General features: G+C 36.7%; 1 protein-coding gene across 2 annotated transcripts; it reads left to right on the top strand.

Moving 5' to 3' along the window:
* The first annotated feature begins 12,022 nt into the window (after nucleotides 1-12,022).
* LOC149838980 (uncharacterized) lies at nucleotides 12,023-15,154 on the top strand. 2 transcript variants are annotated; one of them, XM_090007885.1, is made up of 3 exons: nucleotides 12,023-12,298; nucleotides 12,464-12,670; nucleotides 14,850-15,154. In XM_090007885.1, the coding sequence occupies exons 1-3, from the start codon at nucleotides 12,092-12,094 to the stop codon at nucleotides 14,928-14,930; spliced, it is 495 nt and encodes a 164-aa protein (XP_089864011.1). In that variant the 5' UTR covers nucleotides 12,023-12,091; the 3' UTR covers nucleotides 14,931-15,154. The 2 variants fall into 2 exon arrangements, with proteins under 2 accessions (XP_089864011.1, XP_089864013.1); XM_090007887.1 differs by lacking the exon at nucleotides 14,850-15,154 and adding an exon at nucleotides 12,910-13,261.
* Nucleotides 15,155-15,716: the final 562 nt, after the last annotated feature.

Raw genomic sequence — 15,716 nt, 5'->3', positions numbered from 1 at the left:
TCCCCCTCATCCGTTTGAAATTGTATGGTTTAGGTGCCTCAAGTTCAATATGCGCACGGGTCCCTTGACTCCACATGGAGGATCCAATTATAACTTGCTGTGGACTCCTGCTAAGGAGCCACTGTGGCTCCTTTTCAGCGGATACTGCCACATCAAAATGGTTATTCGGCTGCAAATTAGGTGCGGACTGACGGCTCACATGGAAATCTAAATATCTAGATATTTTCATTCTTATTGAACGGGCCATGTCGATCTGATCGATTGTATGCTGTTGGACTTGGAAGGTCGAACCAACCAGGCTAGTATATATGTTGTAATTTTACAACACGTGCAGGTGCACCTGCACCCACACCACCAACAGTGCCTATTTTTACCGTGTCAAAACCCATAAATTATTTCACTTTTTGGTTGTCTTTTTTAGATCAGACCCTCCTAACGTGATGATCTATTCAGTTTTTCTTTTCTTTTTTTTTCTCAACAAGGAAAAATCACCCTTGTGGATGGGATGCTAAGAGGTGCCACATTGACAATGGCCTAGTCTTCACAATATAAAACTCTCTCAGTACTCCTTTTCATCAAAGATGCAACTCCATCAATACTTCTTTTCATCAAAGATGCAGTGATATGCAATATTTTTTAGGCCCTAGAGATGGAGGTACCCTTTCACATAGGTTGTTTTCTCCCAATCAAAGAGGCCAAAAAGCAATAATGTTATAAAATAATAGAATGAATGCAATGTATAAGCAACCTCGCTTTATGAAAGAATAAAATCAATGTAATGTATGATCATTTTTATTTTGTGAAAAAATGAAATAAATACAATGTATAAGAGACTTCATTTTGTTAAAAAATGATACTTCATTTCTCAACCCCTTTTTTACAACTGGATGCCCTATTTTTGCAAACCTCGAATTATGCCCTGCACTAATCGTTTTTTCGATGAATCTCCTATGAATGGTGGAGGCGAATAAGAAATTTCATAATACTGGACTTTATCAAGAATAAAATATTTTGCAATAGCAGTGTGATGCTAATAAATTTTTTTTTGCAATATCAGACTTTCATAATTTTTGCATATACCTTGCAAAATTTATTTCTGATTTAAAAAGAATGAACGAAAATTCACACACCTTGCAAAAATCCTTTCTTGTTTAAAAAGAATGAACGGAAATCGCACACGCCTTGCAAAATTCATTCCTAATTTAAAAAGAATAAACTAAAATTTGAAATATACCTTGTGAAATTTCTTCCTGATGCAAAAAACAACCATTTACGTTCATTCTCTATCGTATACACATTATATACAATTGATTCTCATAAACAAATCAATCCCATATTACATAAACAACACATATCAAACAAAAAACAAGATCAAACAACTTCATTCCCTTTTATATACACAATTAATTCTTATAAACAAATCAATCAATAAAACAACTTCACTCTCTATTATATATATAATTCATTCTTCTAAAAAAAAAGAATCAAACAACTTAAACTTTCATTATCGCAAGTGCAATGATGTCCTTCATCAACTTTCATCCATAAGCACAATTGCATCCTCTGACTTAGATTCTTCATCAACTTTCATCCCAGTAGAATTGTATAACCTAAACTTCTTCTTACTCATATTAATTTTCTAAATAACCTAATGATAATTGCTTAAGTTGACAAGAATCAAGATCTGCAATATAAATTGAGTTTAAGGTCATTGTGCAGTTAGAAATTTATGTTATATAAATGTAAACGTTAAGCATACTTTGTCACATTCACCAAATGGATACAACAATTGGTCGGTCTCCAAGCAATTGCGAGCCCCTTCTTAAATTTTTTTGCCTCTCATGCATTTGCTTTAATTTCAATATCTACGGATTAGTTTCTATTAGATGGTAGAAAAATAACATAAACATTGTTTTCAAGACTCATAAAGAAATACAGGGTAAGGTAAATAGTCTTTAGCAGTCGTGCATCCTTTTTTAAAATTCTTTATGTGTAGCTTTTAGAGTATCTCTATGAATCTTTTTAGGTGTTGCATCATCAAAATAAGTAATACATTGATGTTAGATTTAAATGAATCCACATAACAAACAAACAACAAAATGATATGTGATATACTTACTTCATTGACCAACAATATTTCTTCTCCTAACAAAAGTACTTTACTAATTTTTGACTTCTGCATACATTTCTCATTTGCATCACTCTATTTTCATCACTAATTGAAATTGAATATCAACATATATACATGCAAGTACCATTAATTATATCAACACATAACTCGAGACATTAATAATTATACATCAATAACCTCAATTGAAACATTGCTTGGGTTGTCATTGGGGCCAGTGACCTACGCTTGTAGGCCTTTGTGCCACATTTATACATAGTAGACATCGCGAGATACTTAATAAATACACAATAGACATATGGCATTTAAGAAGTTTATTGAAAAACTCTATATAAATTACAAAACAAATTTGTAATAGAATGCATTAAAAACTAATAGTTAAATATTGACTGCGATGATGACATGGAAGTCAATAAGGCTCCCAAGGGACCAGATATGTCATGGAGGCTCTACCCTCTCTGATGGCCCACTCATGCATGCAAGGACTCTCTCCAATTTGTTTATATTACCAAGATGTATGTTTTTGTTAAGTCCATAGTTTGTTCAGTTTATTGATAGATTTTTTTGCATTGTTTGGTGCAAGAAATCGAATTGTATCGACATCAAAGATGCTCGAGGCATAAGTCTTGTTTTAGTATAATTTGTCATCTTTTTGTGTCTGACTTTCTAATTTTTCTCATGCATGTTGATCAATCTTTTTTTTGCTTGTCAAAATACAAGTTATATCCTTCTTTGGAATTTAACTAACAATAAAGATTTGGAATTCATGAAAAAGACCGTTGTTGGAATTTTTTATTTGTTTCTTAGTGTTTAGTTATGTGATTTTTCTTGATGGTGATCAATTAAACTCATTTTTCTCTTCTATATTTTTGTTAAACTTGTAATTTTTATGTGTCAAATATTATATAAAATATCCACAATTGGGAAATATACAAAATGCATCCATAACAACAATCAAACAAAAACACTATAAGGCCATTAATTGCTCATATCTATAAAAATAAAATAAAAAACAACAAGAATCACAAAAATAAAGTAAAAAAACTAACCAGGAAAGTTGATTAGCGATGGAATAGAACAAAAAAACTTTTATAGAAATCGCCATAAGGGTATAGCGAAAAGGGTTAGGGTTCTAGATAGAAATGATTATCACTATTTCCACAAACAAACCAAAAAGTGAAAAAAATGAACACAAACCTTATATATATATATATATATGCATAAATTTGCACGCTAAAATGAAATATTGCATCTCCTAAAGTCAACTGCATGTGAAAGTCTATCATTTCTGCAAATTGTTCATGATTTTTGCATCAAAAGTGCACTTTTGCAACTACCAATGCAAAACTCTTGATAAAATTTGTATGTAAGAGATTTTTGCATGGATTGTCGTGATTTGTATACTATAAGTATGAAAATTGTGAAGGTCTTTCGCAAGGATTGTCAAGAGTTTCACATCGAATATTATGCAAAATTAGTGATTTTTGTGGATCCATTATGCAATTTTTGTTTTTAGTGATACTTGTCGTACAATATAGTCATTTTTTATTTAAATTCACTTTTTACTCAATGAAATAAATTATGTTGATTATTTGTAATCTATTGACGATGATAATATATCGTCAGTAAAAGAAATATAGCCGACAAGTTTTATTATGGTTTATATTAATTTTTGGAAGTTACATAGCCAACGATTAATTATTGTCGGTATAAGAAATATAGCCGATGGTTTTATTGCCAGCTATATCCATTTTTTTTATTTTGAAAGTAACATAGCTGTCAATTAATTATCATTGGTATAAGAAATATAGTGGACGATTTTGATCATCGGCGATATCCAATTCTTTTTTTTAAGTTATATAGTCGACGATAAAAATGACTGCCTATATTTCTTATAGTGATGATAATTTATTGTCAGCTATGTTAGTTACAAAATAAAAGAAAGGATATAACTGATGATAAACATGGGCGGCTATATTGCTAATACTGACGATAAATTATCGTTAGTAATATTTATTTGAAATCGATGATAAATATCGTCAGTGATTTCCATTTTTTAAAATTTTTGAAACTAACATAGTTGGCGATAAATTATCATCGCTATAAGAAATGTAGGCGATAATTTTTATCATCGGTTAGATCCTTTTTTTACTTTACAACTAATATAGCTGACTATAAATTATCACTATAAGAAGAATAGTCGACCATTTTTATCGTTGGCTATATTAGTTTAAAAAAAATCAAAACTTGACGAATAATTATCATCGGCTATTGATTAAACTCGACAATAATTATTGTCATCTTTGAAATGGCATCGATTAATGATCATTGTAATTATAAAAGTTTTTTTGCGTCGATTAATTATTGTCGTAATTTAAAGTTGATGATAATATCGTTGACAATATCTCCTCTTAACCATCTTTCACGTCTTCTTAATCATATTACCGATGAAATAAGAGCGATGATAAAATATCGTCAGCAACATAGATTTTTGCTACGACATTATATGTTATTAGAATTAAATTACTGTTGATGACGATAATTTATCATCACTATCTTTTCGATCTGTAATGGTATAATGCTAAATATGTTTAATAGATTATAAATTTGTTATTTACAGACTGAAATAGAAAAATACAAACTGACAACGAGTGTGTTCTAGAAAGAGACACACACTCATTTAGATCACATGATATCCATCTGCAGCAAAGCAGAAGTCACCTTTGTAAGTAACTCACACTTTATAGTAGCAAAGCACAAGCTGCATTTATTCACTCTATTTTGTATATTATCATTAGTTACTGATAACCAAATATTAATGTCATGTAGAACAAGTTGCACTCTATCAAGATTGAAAGTGATAAAACATGTTCTTCACAAGAAAGCCCATTCATGTCGTAGTGAGACATCTTTGTCAAAGTCTTCGGAGAGTGGTCTGGACATGTGAGAAGGATTGGTGTATTTGTTATTCTATCCAAAAGCAAAATCCGTATTTCAGATTTATCTTCTTAGTTGGAGGTGACACAATTAGAGCTCCAACAAATAAGAGAATAACAAATGATAGAGTAAGTTCAACCGGAGCGAGAGCGAGAGCGAGAGAGAGAGAGAGAGAGAGAGAGAGAGAGAGAGAGAGAGAGAGAGAGAGAGAGAGAGAGAGAGAGAGAGAGACTACAAAAAAACCGTGGATTAGCGATGGACACTATCCATCGCTAATTTGTCGCTAATCCATCGCTAAACTGTTTAGCGATGGATTAGTGATGGATAACATCTATCACAAATTTTTGGTCGCTAATTAGCGACAAAACTGATATGTCGCTACTTTCGTTGCTAATTTATAATAGATTAGCGACAAACATGATCCATCGCGAGTCTGTTGCTAAATAATGATCGATTTGGTTTTGCGATAGACATGATTCGTCACTAATTTAGTAACGGATTAGCGATGAATAATATCCGTCGCTAAATATAAAAAAATTGCTCCCTATCGGGTGGTATTTCGGCATCAACATGCCAAACTTGTACTGCACCCCACAGGCATTGCACAGGGTCTTAGACTCGAGCTGCCCAGCCCACCACTCTGGGGTCTTTTACACAAGGCAGTGGCTGCACCTTCGAACTGGCGCGCTCTCCGATGGCCTCCAAACTTGGTTTCCCGCTTGTCCGGCTCGACCCGCCACTGCGGGGTCTTCTGCATAAGGCAGTGGCTGCACCTCTGAACTGGCACACTCTTCGATGCCCTCCCAACCTAGTTCCCTTGCTTGTCCGTCGACCTGAAACCAGAACCCACAACAGAATCGTTAGGCCGAAAAAATAGAGGTCGGGAATGGAAAGCCACGCTCAGAAAAGAAAAACACTTACTAGGACAAAAAACTTGTTGTCATTAAGAACGTCGATGAAACCAACGAAAGAAGAGGCGTTTGAGACCAGAGAGGTCCGACCGGCCTGGTCCTTCAGTGCCGGTGACTCTGACTCCTCTTCTTCCTCACGTTCCTCTACCACAAAGTCATCCTCGTTCGAACGTCCTGCCAAAAACCAGTTTAAATCAAACGGCTTTTGGGTCAGTTTAAATTTTGCACGGGGAGAGAAAAAATTTTGCGCCCTAGGTGGGTCGGTTTAAATCGAAAAGTAGCGACGAAAAAAATCTGTCGCTAATTCCCTCACAATTAGTGATGGATTCGTGACAAAAAACTTTTGTCGCTCATCCGTCGTGAAGTTGCGACAGAAGTTTTCCGTCGCTAATTAACATTTTTCTTGTATTGGGAATTAGCGACAAAAAAATAATGTTCCTAATTAGCGACAAATTCGCGATGGAAAACTTTCTATTGCTAAGTTGCGATGGAGTTTGAGACATAATTTTTCCATAGTGAATCTGTCGCTAAGTCGTGACAGATTGGCGATGAAAGTTTTTTTGTCGCGAATCTGTCGCTAATTAGCGATGGATTCTTGCCAGAATTTTTTCCGTTGCTAATTTCATAAATCATTCGATTGTTAGTGATAGATAATTTTCTTTGGCTAATCCGTCACAAATTTGTGACGGAAAAAATCCATCATAAATTTTTGTCTCCAATTAACATTTTTCTTGTAGTGAAAGGAACGAGGGAGAGAGAGAAGAAAGAGAGTGACTCCAACAACCGGAGCGAGATAGAGAAGAAACTATGAAGCTTAGAGAGCATATGCTTACCTTCATAGATTCTCTCAAACATAAGCCCCATCCTAGATCTCTCTTATTTTCTTGTAGATAAGATTGTCTTTGTTTGTTGGATGAACACGTTGTATTTTTTTATGTCATGTTATATATGTTCTAAGGACATGTGTCTATTTTTTTTTTACCTATATTAATTTTTATCATAATAAGATATTATAATTTGTGTAAAATTGATTATATATATATTGAATTGAAGTTGATATCATGTTGAATGTGAAAAGATGTTTTGTTAATGTTATCTTTATGCTTTTTAGATTCTCATGAAAGTGCAGGAAAAGGCAAAAGTATTATTGAGCCTTCAATTGTAATATAATTAAAATATTTGCAAGTTATCAGACTAATTTTTCATACTGATATCATCATCATTAACATTGACATAATTGTTTGTTTAAAAAAAAAATGAATTGTCATATTATATTCATTCTTGAAGTGTGTTTGTTGTTGGTTTGGAGATGATATAGGGGAGGGGGTTAGAGATGATGTATGTTTATTTTTTTTAAGTGTATTTGTTGCAGATTTGGAAAGGATGTAGGGAAGGGGGTTGAAGAGGATTTATATTATTTTTTTGAAGTGTGTTTGTTGCAGGTTTGAGGAGGATATAGCGAAGGGGGTTGGAGTGAATGTATATTTGTTGCAGGTTTGGAGAAAATGTAGGGGAGGGGGTTGGAGATGATGTATATTTGTTTTTTGAAGTGTATATTTATATTTGAATATATATTTGAAGTTGAATGTTTGAGGGGTTGGAGATGATGAATACTTAAGGAAGTTGAAGAAGTATATGTTTATATTTGAATGTACGTTATGCTTGATCAAGATATTTGAAGTATATATTTGAATTGTATGATCTATTTCTTTAATGTAATGTAAAAAAACTAAAACTAATATAAAAATTTTATTTTTACAGGTTTAAGGCCTATAATGGTGACTTAATTGTCATCTTAATAGACTATACTAACGACTTCCCACCATTATAAACTATAATGGTGAGTTAATTATCACCATTACAGGCTATAACAGTGACACAAAAATGTCATTGTTATAAGGTATTTTGTCATTATTGGGTGGGTCACCGTTATAGGGTTGTTGATGTACCAAGTTTTGGCGAGATTCTTCACTGGTGTTAGATCACACATTAACAATGACTTATAAATGTCACCGTTATTACTCAATTAAGGCTAAAAATTGGCATTTATTTTTATCGCTATTATAAACCTATAGCGATGATAAATAAGGTAATAGCGGCGAGAAAAGTCACCACCATTGACCCTCATCCTTGTAGTGAATGTAAAGAATAAAAAACATGTTATTTTATGAGGTATGATCTTAGTCTTGTCTATGTAATCCTTATAAGATCTGGTCTAGTAGTTTTTCTAGTAGTTGGTCAGATTGGTCCTAGGTCTAGACCCGTACCAGCAGCTCAAAGTTAGATCAAGGTTCAGAATCACATAGGTCGACTGAACCAGGTCAGATCCATTGATGCCCCTAGATATGAACATCTCACAGCATAGAATACATAGCCTACTGAGGACTCATGTGAAAGGTTGCCTCTTGTGGGGTCATATGATGTTGATGGTGAAAATTAGTTGGGAGGGAATTATATATATATGTGAACATATACATATCAACACAATATGTTTCTTTTAAGGACACGGAACCCTCGCCGAAGCGAGGAAAACCCCGGGTAGGGCACCATGATCACCCTACCTTACGTGGTCCATCGGGTGTGCCTGTGGGGTTTGATCTGGTGTCTTCATTTCAGCACCTTCGCAACCACCCCACTGGCCACGCGGTGACCCCGTGGTGGTATATCAACACAATATGTAGGTGATACTTTTTTTTTGAGATAGAAAGGTGGGATTAGGCAGACCCTTACCAGTTTATTGAATGGAAAAACTGAATATACATAATCACAATGGGATCCACTCTGGACATGGTGTGTTTTTGTTGTACATGGACCCAAGATTCACATACGAGTGGCTACGTGGCTTGTTCCCCTTCATGATCATCAACCATGACCCAGTCCTTACTGAGCAACTCCATTGGCCTGAGACTCATAAGTGGTTGTTGACATTGGCAACATGGTCAGTTCTGCAACTTAATTAAATGAATCACTTGTATGTGAGACTCCATCCTCTCAACAAGATTTAGCCTACTCATATTGATCAAGTGAGTCGGTAATCATCAGTATATAAAGGATGTAGTTTTCCATACTAATATTCTGAGCCACATATATGCTCAAGGCATTTGTTACAAGTTGAAGCAAGATTTGATAAAAATCATCAAAGTACGCTTTCACCTCTGTCCGAGAAGCTGTAATTTGCCTCCACGTAATTGAGAGAGAGAGAGAGAGAGAGAGAGAGAGAGAGAGGGTTTTTTTTTTTCCTTTTTCTTGTGTGTGGGTAGGGATGGCAGTGGGCCCGGGGAAAGCGGCCCCCGTCTCGCCCCGTTTGGACCGGGGATGAAGGGTATGAAACGGGGATGGACGTGCACTTTTCCCCGCCACGATCCCCACCTCAACCCCGCCCCGACCACTTTTCCCCGCAATATCCCCGCCCCGCCTCATCCCCGTTTGAACCGGGGATGGAGGACATGAAACGGGGATGAAGGCGGGGGTGGAGGATAAAATCCATCCCCGCCGGGGATGGAGGATAAAAACTTGAGGCGGGGTGGGGGTGGAGACCTTGTCCCCCGCCCCGATCCGCCCCACTGCCATCCCTATGTGTGGGTAAACAGGTTGAGAGAGAAAGAGGTGTTTTTAAATGATTGGGTCTGAATTGGTCAAAATAGGTCCATGCATGTATGTTGAGTCCAATATGATTGACTGGATTGAATTTGGTTAAAATCTGGTCCGCATAAGTCTATTGAGTCAAAATGTTTGATTGAATCTAATTGGTTAAATGGTTCCATTTGGATCCAACATATATAGTTCAGCTGGGTCCATCCAAGAGTCCACTATGAGTGGCTGGATCTAATTTGGTTAACTGGATATCCTTTCTGATCAAACTGATTTCATTCAGGATTCTAATATACTTGACTGGATCCAATCTAACCATGATATGTCTACTACCAATAGTAACAATCTATATGTCAAAACAATATTAATTTATTGTTGCAGGGAATTAAAAAAATTAAAGCATAGGCTAACAATCCTGTGGATAGTATATATTTTAAACATGCCATTTTCTAATCAAATGTGCAGAAGTGTTTCAAATAATATCACTATACTATGCTTTTGAACATGCATAGCAATTTTATTATAGAGAAGAATACATAAGCAAAAATAAATTATGAACAAAAAATCTAACTCGTACCTATATGCAAGAACTATGATCTCTTGAAGCAAAATGAAGCTCTTCTTATATGTGGAAGTTTTTCAATTAAAATTTCAAAGATGACCTAAACAAATATTTAAAAAAAAAATGCAAAACAACAGAAGATTGTTAGCACAATTCTCCAATGATACTTATAAGATTGAAATGTGGTATGAATCAGGAAATGGATGCACATAACACATATTTTTTGGTTACCATACCCTTAGTTTTGAAAAATATGTTTTGCGAGTGTCATGCTTTTGGCCTGATCCAGTGCCCATGAAGCCAGATCTGGTTGAAGCCTTATTAGTTCTAATAGCATGTCTCCTAGTTTGTGAAAAGAAGGAATCCATTTGGTTACACTCTCAAGCGCTCCTTCTTGGTCCTGGCTTTTGATTCAGAACCGCCTGCATATGGATCTAATGATTCTAAACAAATATTGTAAGCAGGTTTTCTTGAATCATAATCCACATCTTCAACTGCGTTTATAGGTAGATTGACCATGATCCAATGTGGTTAGGAATTTGAAATCTGATTCTGGATCTGGACTATTTGTTTCTGACTCGTTTGAGTTGGCATGTTTTGAAAAGAATGCAACAGAGTGATTAGGTTGGTACACTTGTTAAACAGCTTCAGACTCAACTGGAAGACATCTTACTTGGATTTGGACCCACAACTAAGTTGGTAACCCATTTACAGCCCTACTATATGTCATTTTGAGACAGGCAACCCAAACCCACCTATATATATATATATATATATATATATATATATATATATATATATATATATATATATATATATATATATATATATATATATATATATATATATATCCAAGCTTTGTTTTCACACTACCCTGTTGTAATCAATGATTTGGTGTCACTAAAAATGCAATTTTTTTTTCATTTTAACTGAAATTTCATGCTACAGTCTTTCGTTTTTTCTAAATTTCATACTGTTGTGAACTTGAAAAGTTGATCCGAGTATACACTTGAAGATGTCTAAATTTTTCAAATCCTTGTAAAACCAAGACATACCTTGAATCGGTTCTTGTGGATTCTACATTTGTATGACTTGCTTGGATTAACCTGTGGTGTCCAGTCTTGCTTCCAACATTTTGCCCTGATTCCAGTAATGGGCCTTACATTTTTTTGAATTCTAAATATGAGGCTCTGTTTTCCTGAAAACTGTCAAACAAGGGCCTGCATTAATGATTACCCCTTTAACTTAGAGTTAAATCATAAGTCAAGTGATGATAGTAACCTTATCTATTAGGATTTCAAATTGTTTTTTTCCTCTTTTTTTTATGAGAATGGATGAGTATTTTTCAGTTTTGAAGGACAATGGAATCACGTTTCCTAAGACGATAGATGTTGATTTGTGGTCCCTATTTGACTGTTTTCAGGAAAAGTAAGACCTATATTTAAAGTTTAAGAAAAGTATGATCATTTTTGAAATTATAGCAAAAAGTTAGGCACTAAACGAGATTAAAAAAAAAACTTATTAAATAAGAATTGGTCTAGGGGAAGTGTGAAAGTCACTGTGTTCCACGTTAAAAGATGAGGTGCAATTGCAGAAATATTTATACACTAAGCATCTGATCACCCTCCATCTTGGTGAAAGAGCCTGTCAGTTGTGGGGCCCAAGTTCTGATGGAAGGCAATGGGGGTGCTTAATGCACAAATTTTGTGCCATGTGATTGCACCTGATACGGACTCCTGTGTCCACAGTATATTTTCCTGTCGAAGTGGGGTAATAAATCATTAATCGAGGAGGAAGTTGTCACGTAGCATGATTCTCGCCCAAACATTTGTTTGTGAGAGGGGTAGAGTAGAGTTTATATATATATACTCTCCAATCGTTCCTCTCTCTCTCTCTCACGGCGCGTCTCTGAACCCATAGAGTAAGAAAAAGGAAAAAAAGCAGAAAGAGGGATCGGGAGAAATGAAGAACAACGATGTGCCCAAGAAGGAGATGGACGGAGGCATCTTCGGCAAGGGAAGGTACAAATTCTGTGTGTTGGCGGCCATCCTGCTGCTGGCCTTCTGGTCCATGTTCACCGGCACCGTCACCCTAAAATGGTCCGCCCGTAACCTAATGCGCTTCTCCGACAGGTTCGACGGCCCGATCCACGAGGACCTGGATGTCTTGGTGAGCTCTCCTCCATGGGAAAACCCCTTTCCATTTTTTCTTTTTCCCCTCCTCAGATCGCATCGAAGCATCCGATCTCAGGGTCCATCGAGTAAAGTAATTATAAAGCCCCCCCCCCCCCCCTCTCTCCTCTTGATTCTTTCTTATTTCTTTTTTTTTCTTCAGGAAATAGAGGAGAGGGAGAAGGTGGTGAGGCACATGTGGGATGTGTACACCCACAACAATCGGATCAAACTGCCCCGCTTCTGGCAGGAGGCCTTCGAGGCCGCCTACACTGAATTGGACAGCGACACGCCTGGCGTCAAGGATGCCGCCATCTCCGAGATCTCCAAGATGCTCTCCCTCAACGCCCCTCCTCTCCGTACCACCACGGTGCGTCGCCTTCTTCTTTCTTTTTCTTTTTTTTTTCTTTCGATTGAATCGATGAGGGAGGGCATCCGCATCCTAACCAGCCTCTTTTGTCAAAGTGGGAAAGGGGATGGGGCGTCCGGGTACGGGTGGATGGACCGGACCGGACCACAGACAGGCCGTCGTTTTCTTCAAATTCACGTTCACGATGGTGTCATTTACCCTTTCTTTCTTTTTGTTTTTTTTTTTTCTGATTTTCTTAGTGGATGAGTGGCGTTGACGGACTTACTGGATTTCTACGATAAAACTTTGAGGCAGGCAGCCAACTTTTTGAGTCAGATCTGGTGATGGTGGAAGTGGAAGGAACACGGCTTTTCCTATAATTAACATGAACACCAAAGCATTTTACCTTTTTCTAATTGTCTATCAAAACAAAAGTATTGTACCCTCAAATGCAATTATTCTTTTGTCCCTCTTTGTTTTGATGTCTTCTCTCCACAGTTGGTCGCTGTTACCCTCTTTTTACCGGGGCCGTGACTGAGTTTGGCCAATCAGACTCAGACCTGACTAAATGTTAGACCGAAACCTATCTAACATGAATCGAGTTTGGGCTCAGTTTTTGTATGAATTTGATTTTACATTTGTACGGGTTATATTTTATGATCAGATTGAATGTGTTCAGTTCTTAATTAGAACCATTTTCACTATCATGTCTAAAATTAGACCCGAACCTGAATTGGTATAAAACGGCTTTAGGTTTAGGTATGGATGTTAAGGATCATGCCAAATGGGCAGGAGTCTGGACTCCATCTGAATCAGATTCAATTGATATTTGTTAGATCCATATATATATATATATATATATATATATATATATATATATATATATATATATATATATATATATATATCTGAATCCATCCTGGATTGGGGACAGGTGTGGTGGTATCCAAGTCAGAATCAGGTAAACAGTATGCTTGGTCTGAGTTGGAGGATACACGCTAACCCATTTTGCCTTTTCCTAATAGGATACAGTCAATGGATGCAGTACCAAATGGCTCATATAATAACCAGATCCTGGATTATAATATGAGGTTTTGAATTGGCAAAACCAGATCCAAAATATTCTTGTTGGCACTTAAAAAATCGGTGGATACACCGTTAGATTAAGTTTGATCCAACCCATTTTCACGTCGATCATCATCGGGGGATTTTTATTTCGCGTCAGATGTGATAATTCATCGTCCCTTCACTGGATGGTGCAAAACGCACTCACTCTTTCGGCTTTTCAGCCTTTTTAGTGTTGGTGGTTGTGGTTCCAACCCCGCTCCCACCACTACCCAACTCCTAGGGATGTCAACGGATCAGATTTGGTTGGAAAAAGATAAAACGTAATAGGATCCGACCTAATCGGATTTTGATTCAGAGTTGGATGGAAAAAGCTAAAACCAAATCCGATTTCTAATCGGAAATTGGATTCAGATCTGATTACCGAATCTGACTAATCAGATTCGGTTTGGATGTTGTGTTACATCGGACCCGTTGACATCCCTACCCAGCTCTCCTGTAAATTTCGCCCCGTGGGGCCTTCAAAAATTGAAAGATGAGTTCTTCCTGTCAATTTTAGAGCCGAGAAGGCGATGATTAATGGTGAAAACAGCACTGGGGCGATTTTCTTTTCGTTGGGGGCGCTCTTTTTTATGTATGCAGTTTGTTGGTTGCACTTCCACCGAACATCTTTGAGATGATAAAAAAATGGGGGAGCTAAATCGAGTCATACCCCTCTTAAATGTTATGATGCAGGTTGTTTTGATCACATGTGCACCTTATAGATGGATTTGGAATGGTCACAAAATTTTGTGTTTTGTCAACCGTTGCTTTTCTAATCACCAAAAAATCCTGCACACAAGTTGGATCTTCACTAGATGAAAAGTCGTAGATCACACATCTATGGAGTCTGATTTGATTTGATCAAAACAGCTGGAATCGATGAAATCCCATGGATCACATAGGGGGATGAGTGATTTGTAGGGAGCCGATCAAGAATCATGAGATGAGACAAATAGTGTGTGGATACTGAGAAACGTATACAACAAGGGGTCCTCCCAACTGCTTATTTTCATGCTCATGCTTTGGGTTATCGACTTGTCTTATGTTAAATCGTGATTATGATTTTTTTTTTTCCTACTTTATGTATTTCCAGAAATCGGACGGTGGAAAGTCGAAGAAGGAGAAAAGCAAAGGTAAATCGAGCTCTTCTTCGGCCAAGCCGGGGAGGCGTTGACAGTCGGCCATACAAGCTTTTGTTGGCATCTTATAAGTGGATCGATACCGGTTAAATTTCTTTTCTTTGTCCAGCTCTTCTTCACCCGCTGGAATGGGTTTGCCTATTTATTGTAGAGGTGACAATCTGCTTTTATAGTTTCCCTGTATAGGGAGTGGTTTCCACTGGATGCGGTGTAAGCTGATCAGAAATTTATAGAAAGGAATACGTGCTCAAGTAGGCTCAGACGATTTGTGTTGTTGTTTTCAAATTTCAAGCGAGCGAGAAAGTTCTGTGGATTCCTCTATGCATACGGGGGTGCCAGGCTGACGTTTGTACATTATAATTAACGGGAGCTAATTGGCATTCCTGTTTCAACCTAAATGATTGCTAAAAGAAAATGCCCTGATCAAATTCAGTCATTTTTTTCCCAATTTCTTTTTTCAACTGAGAAAGCTGGGGTTAGACCAGACCCCTACCTCTTTATTACCAAGAAGAAACCAATATATACGAATTTACATGGGAGTCTGGAGTCATGTTAGTCCACTGTTTATCATCTGCAGTGGTAGCTAAATCCGCAAGGGTTCGAGCAAGGCCATTCATCTCCTTGGGAATGGACTGAATAACAGTTCGGTTAAGTAGAAACAGACATTCAATGAGATGCTCCATGGAATCATTTGAGGGGTCCATTCCTTCCAGATGCTTGTTGATCCTACTGACTGTATCATCTTTCCGCGAGGCCTTAGATAATGAGTTTTGATGAATCAGGAACATAGTTTAATATCCTCACCCAGCTGCTGTAATCTC

Source organism: Nuphar pumila, chromosome 5, assembly GCF_984573655.1.
Source record: "Nuphar pumila chromosome 5, dmNupPumi1.hap1.1, whole genome shotgun sequence".
Taxonomy (NCBI): Eukaryota; Viridiplantae; Streptophyta; class Magnoliopsida; order Nymphaeales; family Nymphaeaceae; genus Nuphar; species Nuphar pumila.
Note: the sequence above shows the minus strand (reverse complement) of the source record. Positions and strands in the feature narration are given on the sequence as shown.

Excerpts from the sequence above, each read along its gene's own strand:
- LOC149838980 (XM_090007885.1), top strand. The coding sequence starts at position 12,092 with ATGAAGAACAACGATGTGCCCAAGAAGGAGATGGACGGAGGCATCTTC. Across the intron at positions 12,299-12,463 it reads ACGAGGACCTGGATGTCTTG|GAAATAGAGGAGAGGGAGAA; the intron begins GTGAGCTCTCCT and ends TTTTTTCTTCAG. Across the intron at positions 12,671-14,849 it reads CTCCTCTCCGTACCACCACG|AAATCGGACGGTGGAAAGTC; the intron begins GTGCGTCGCCTT and ends ATGTATTTCCAG.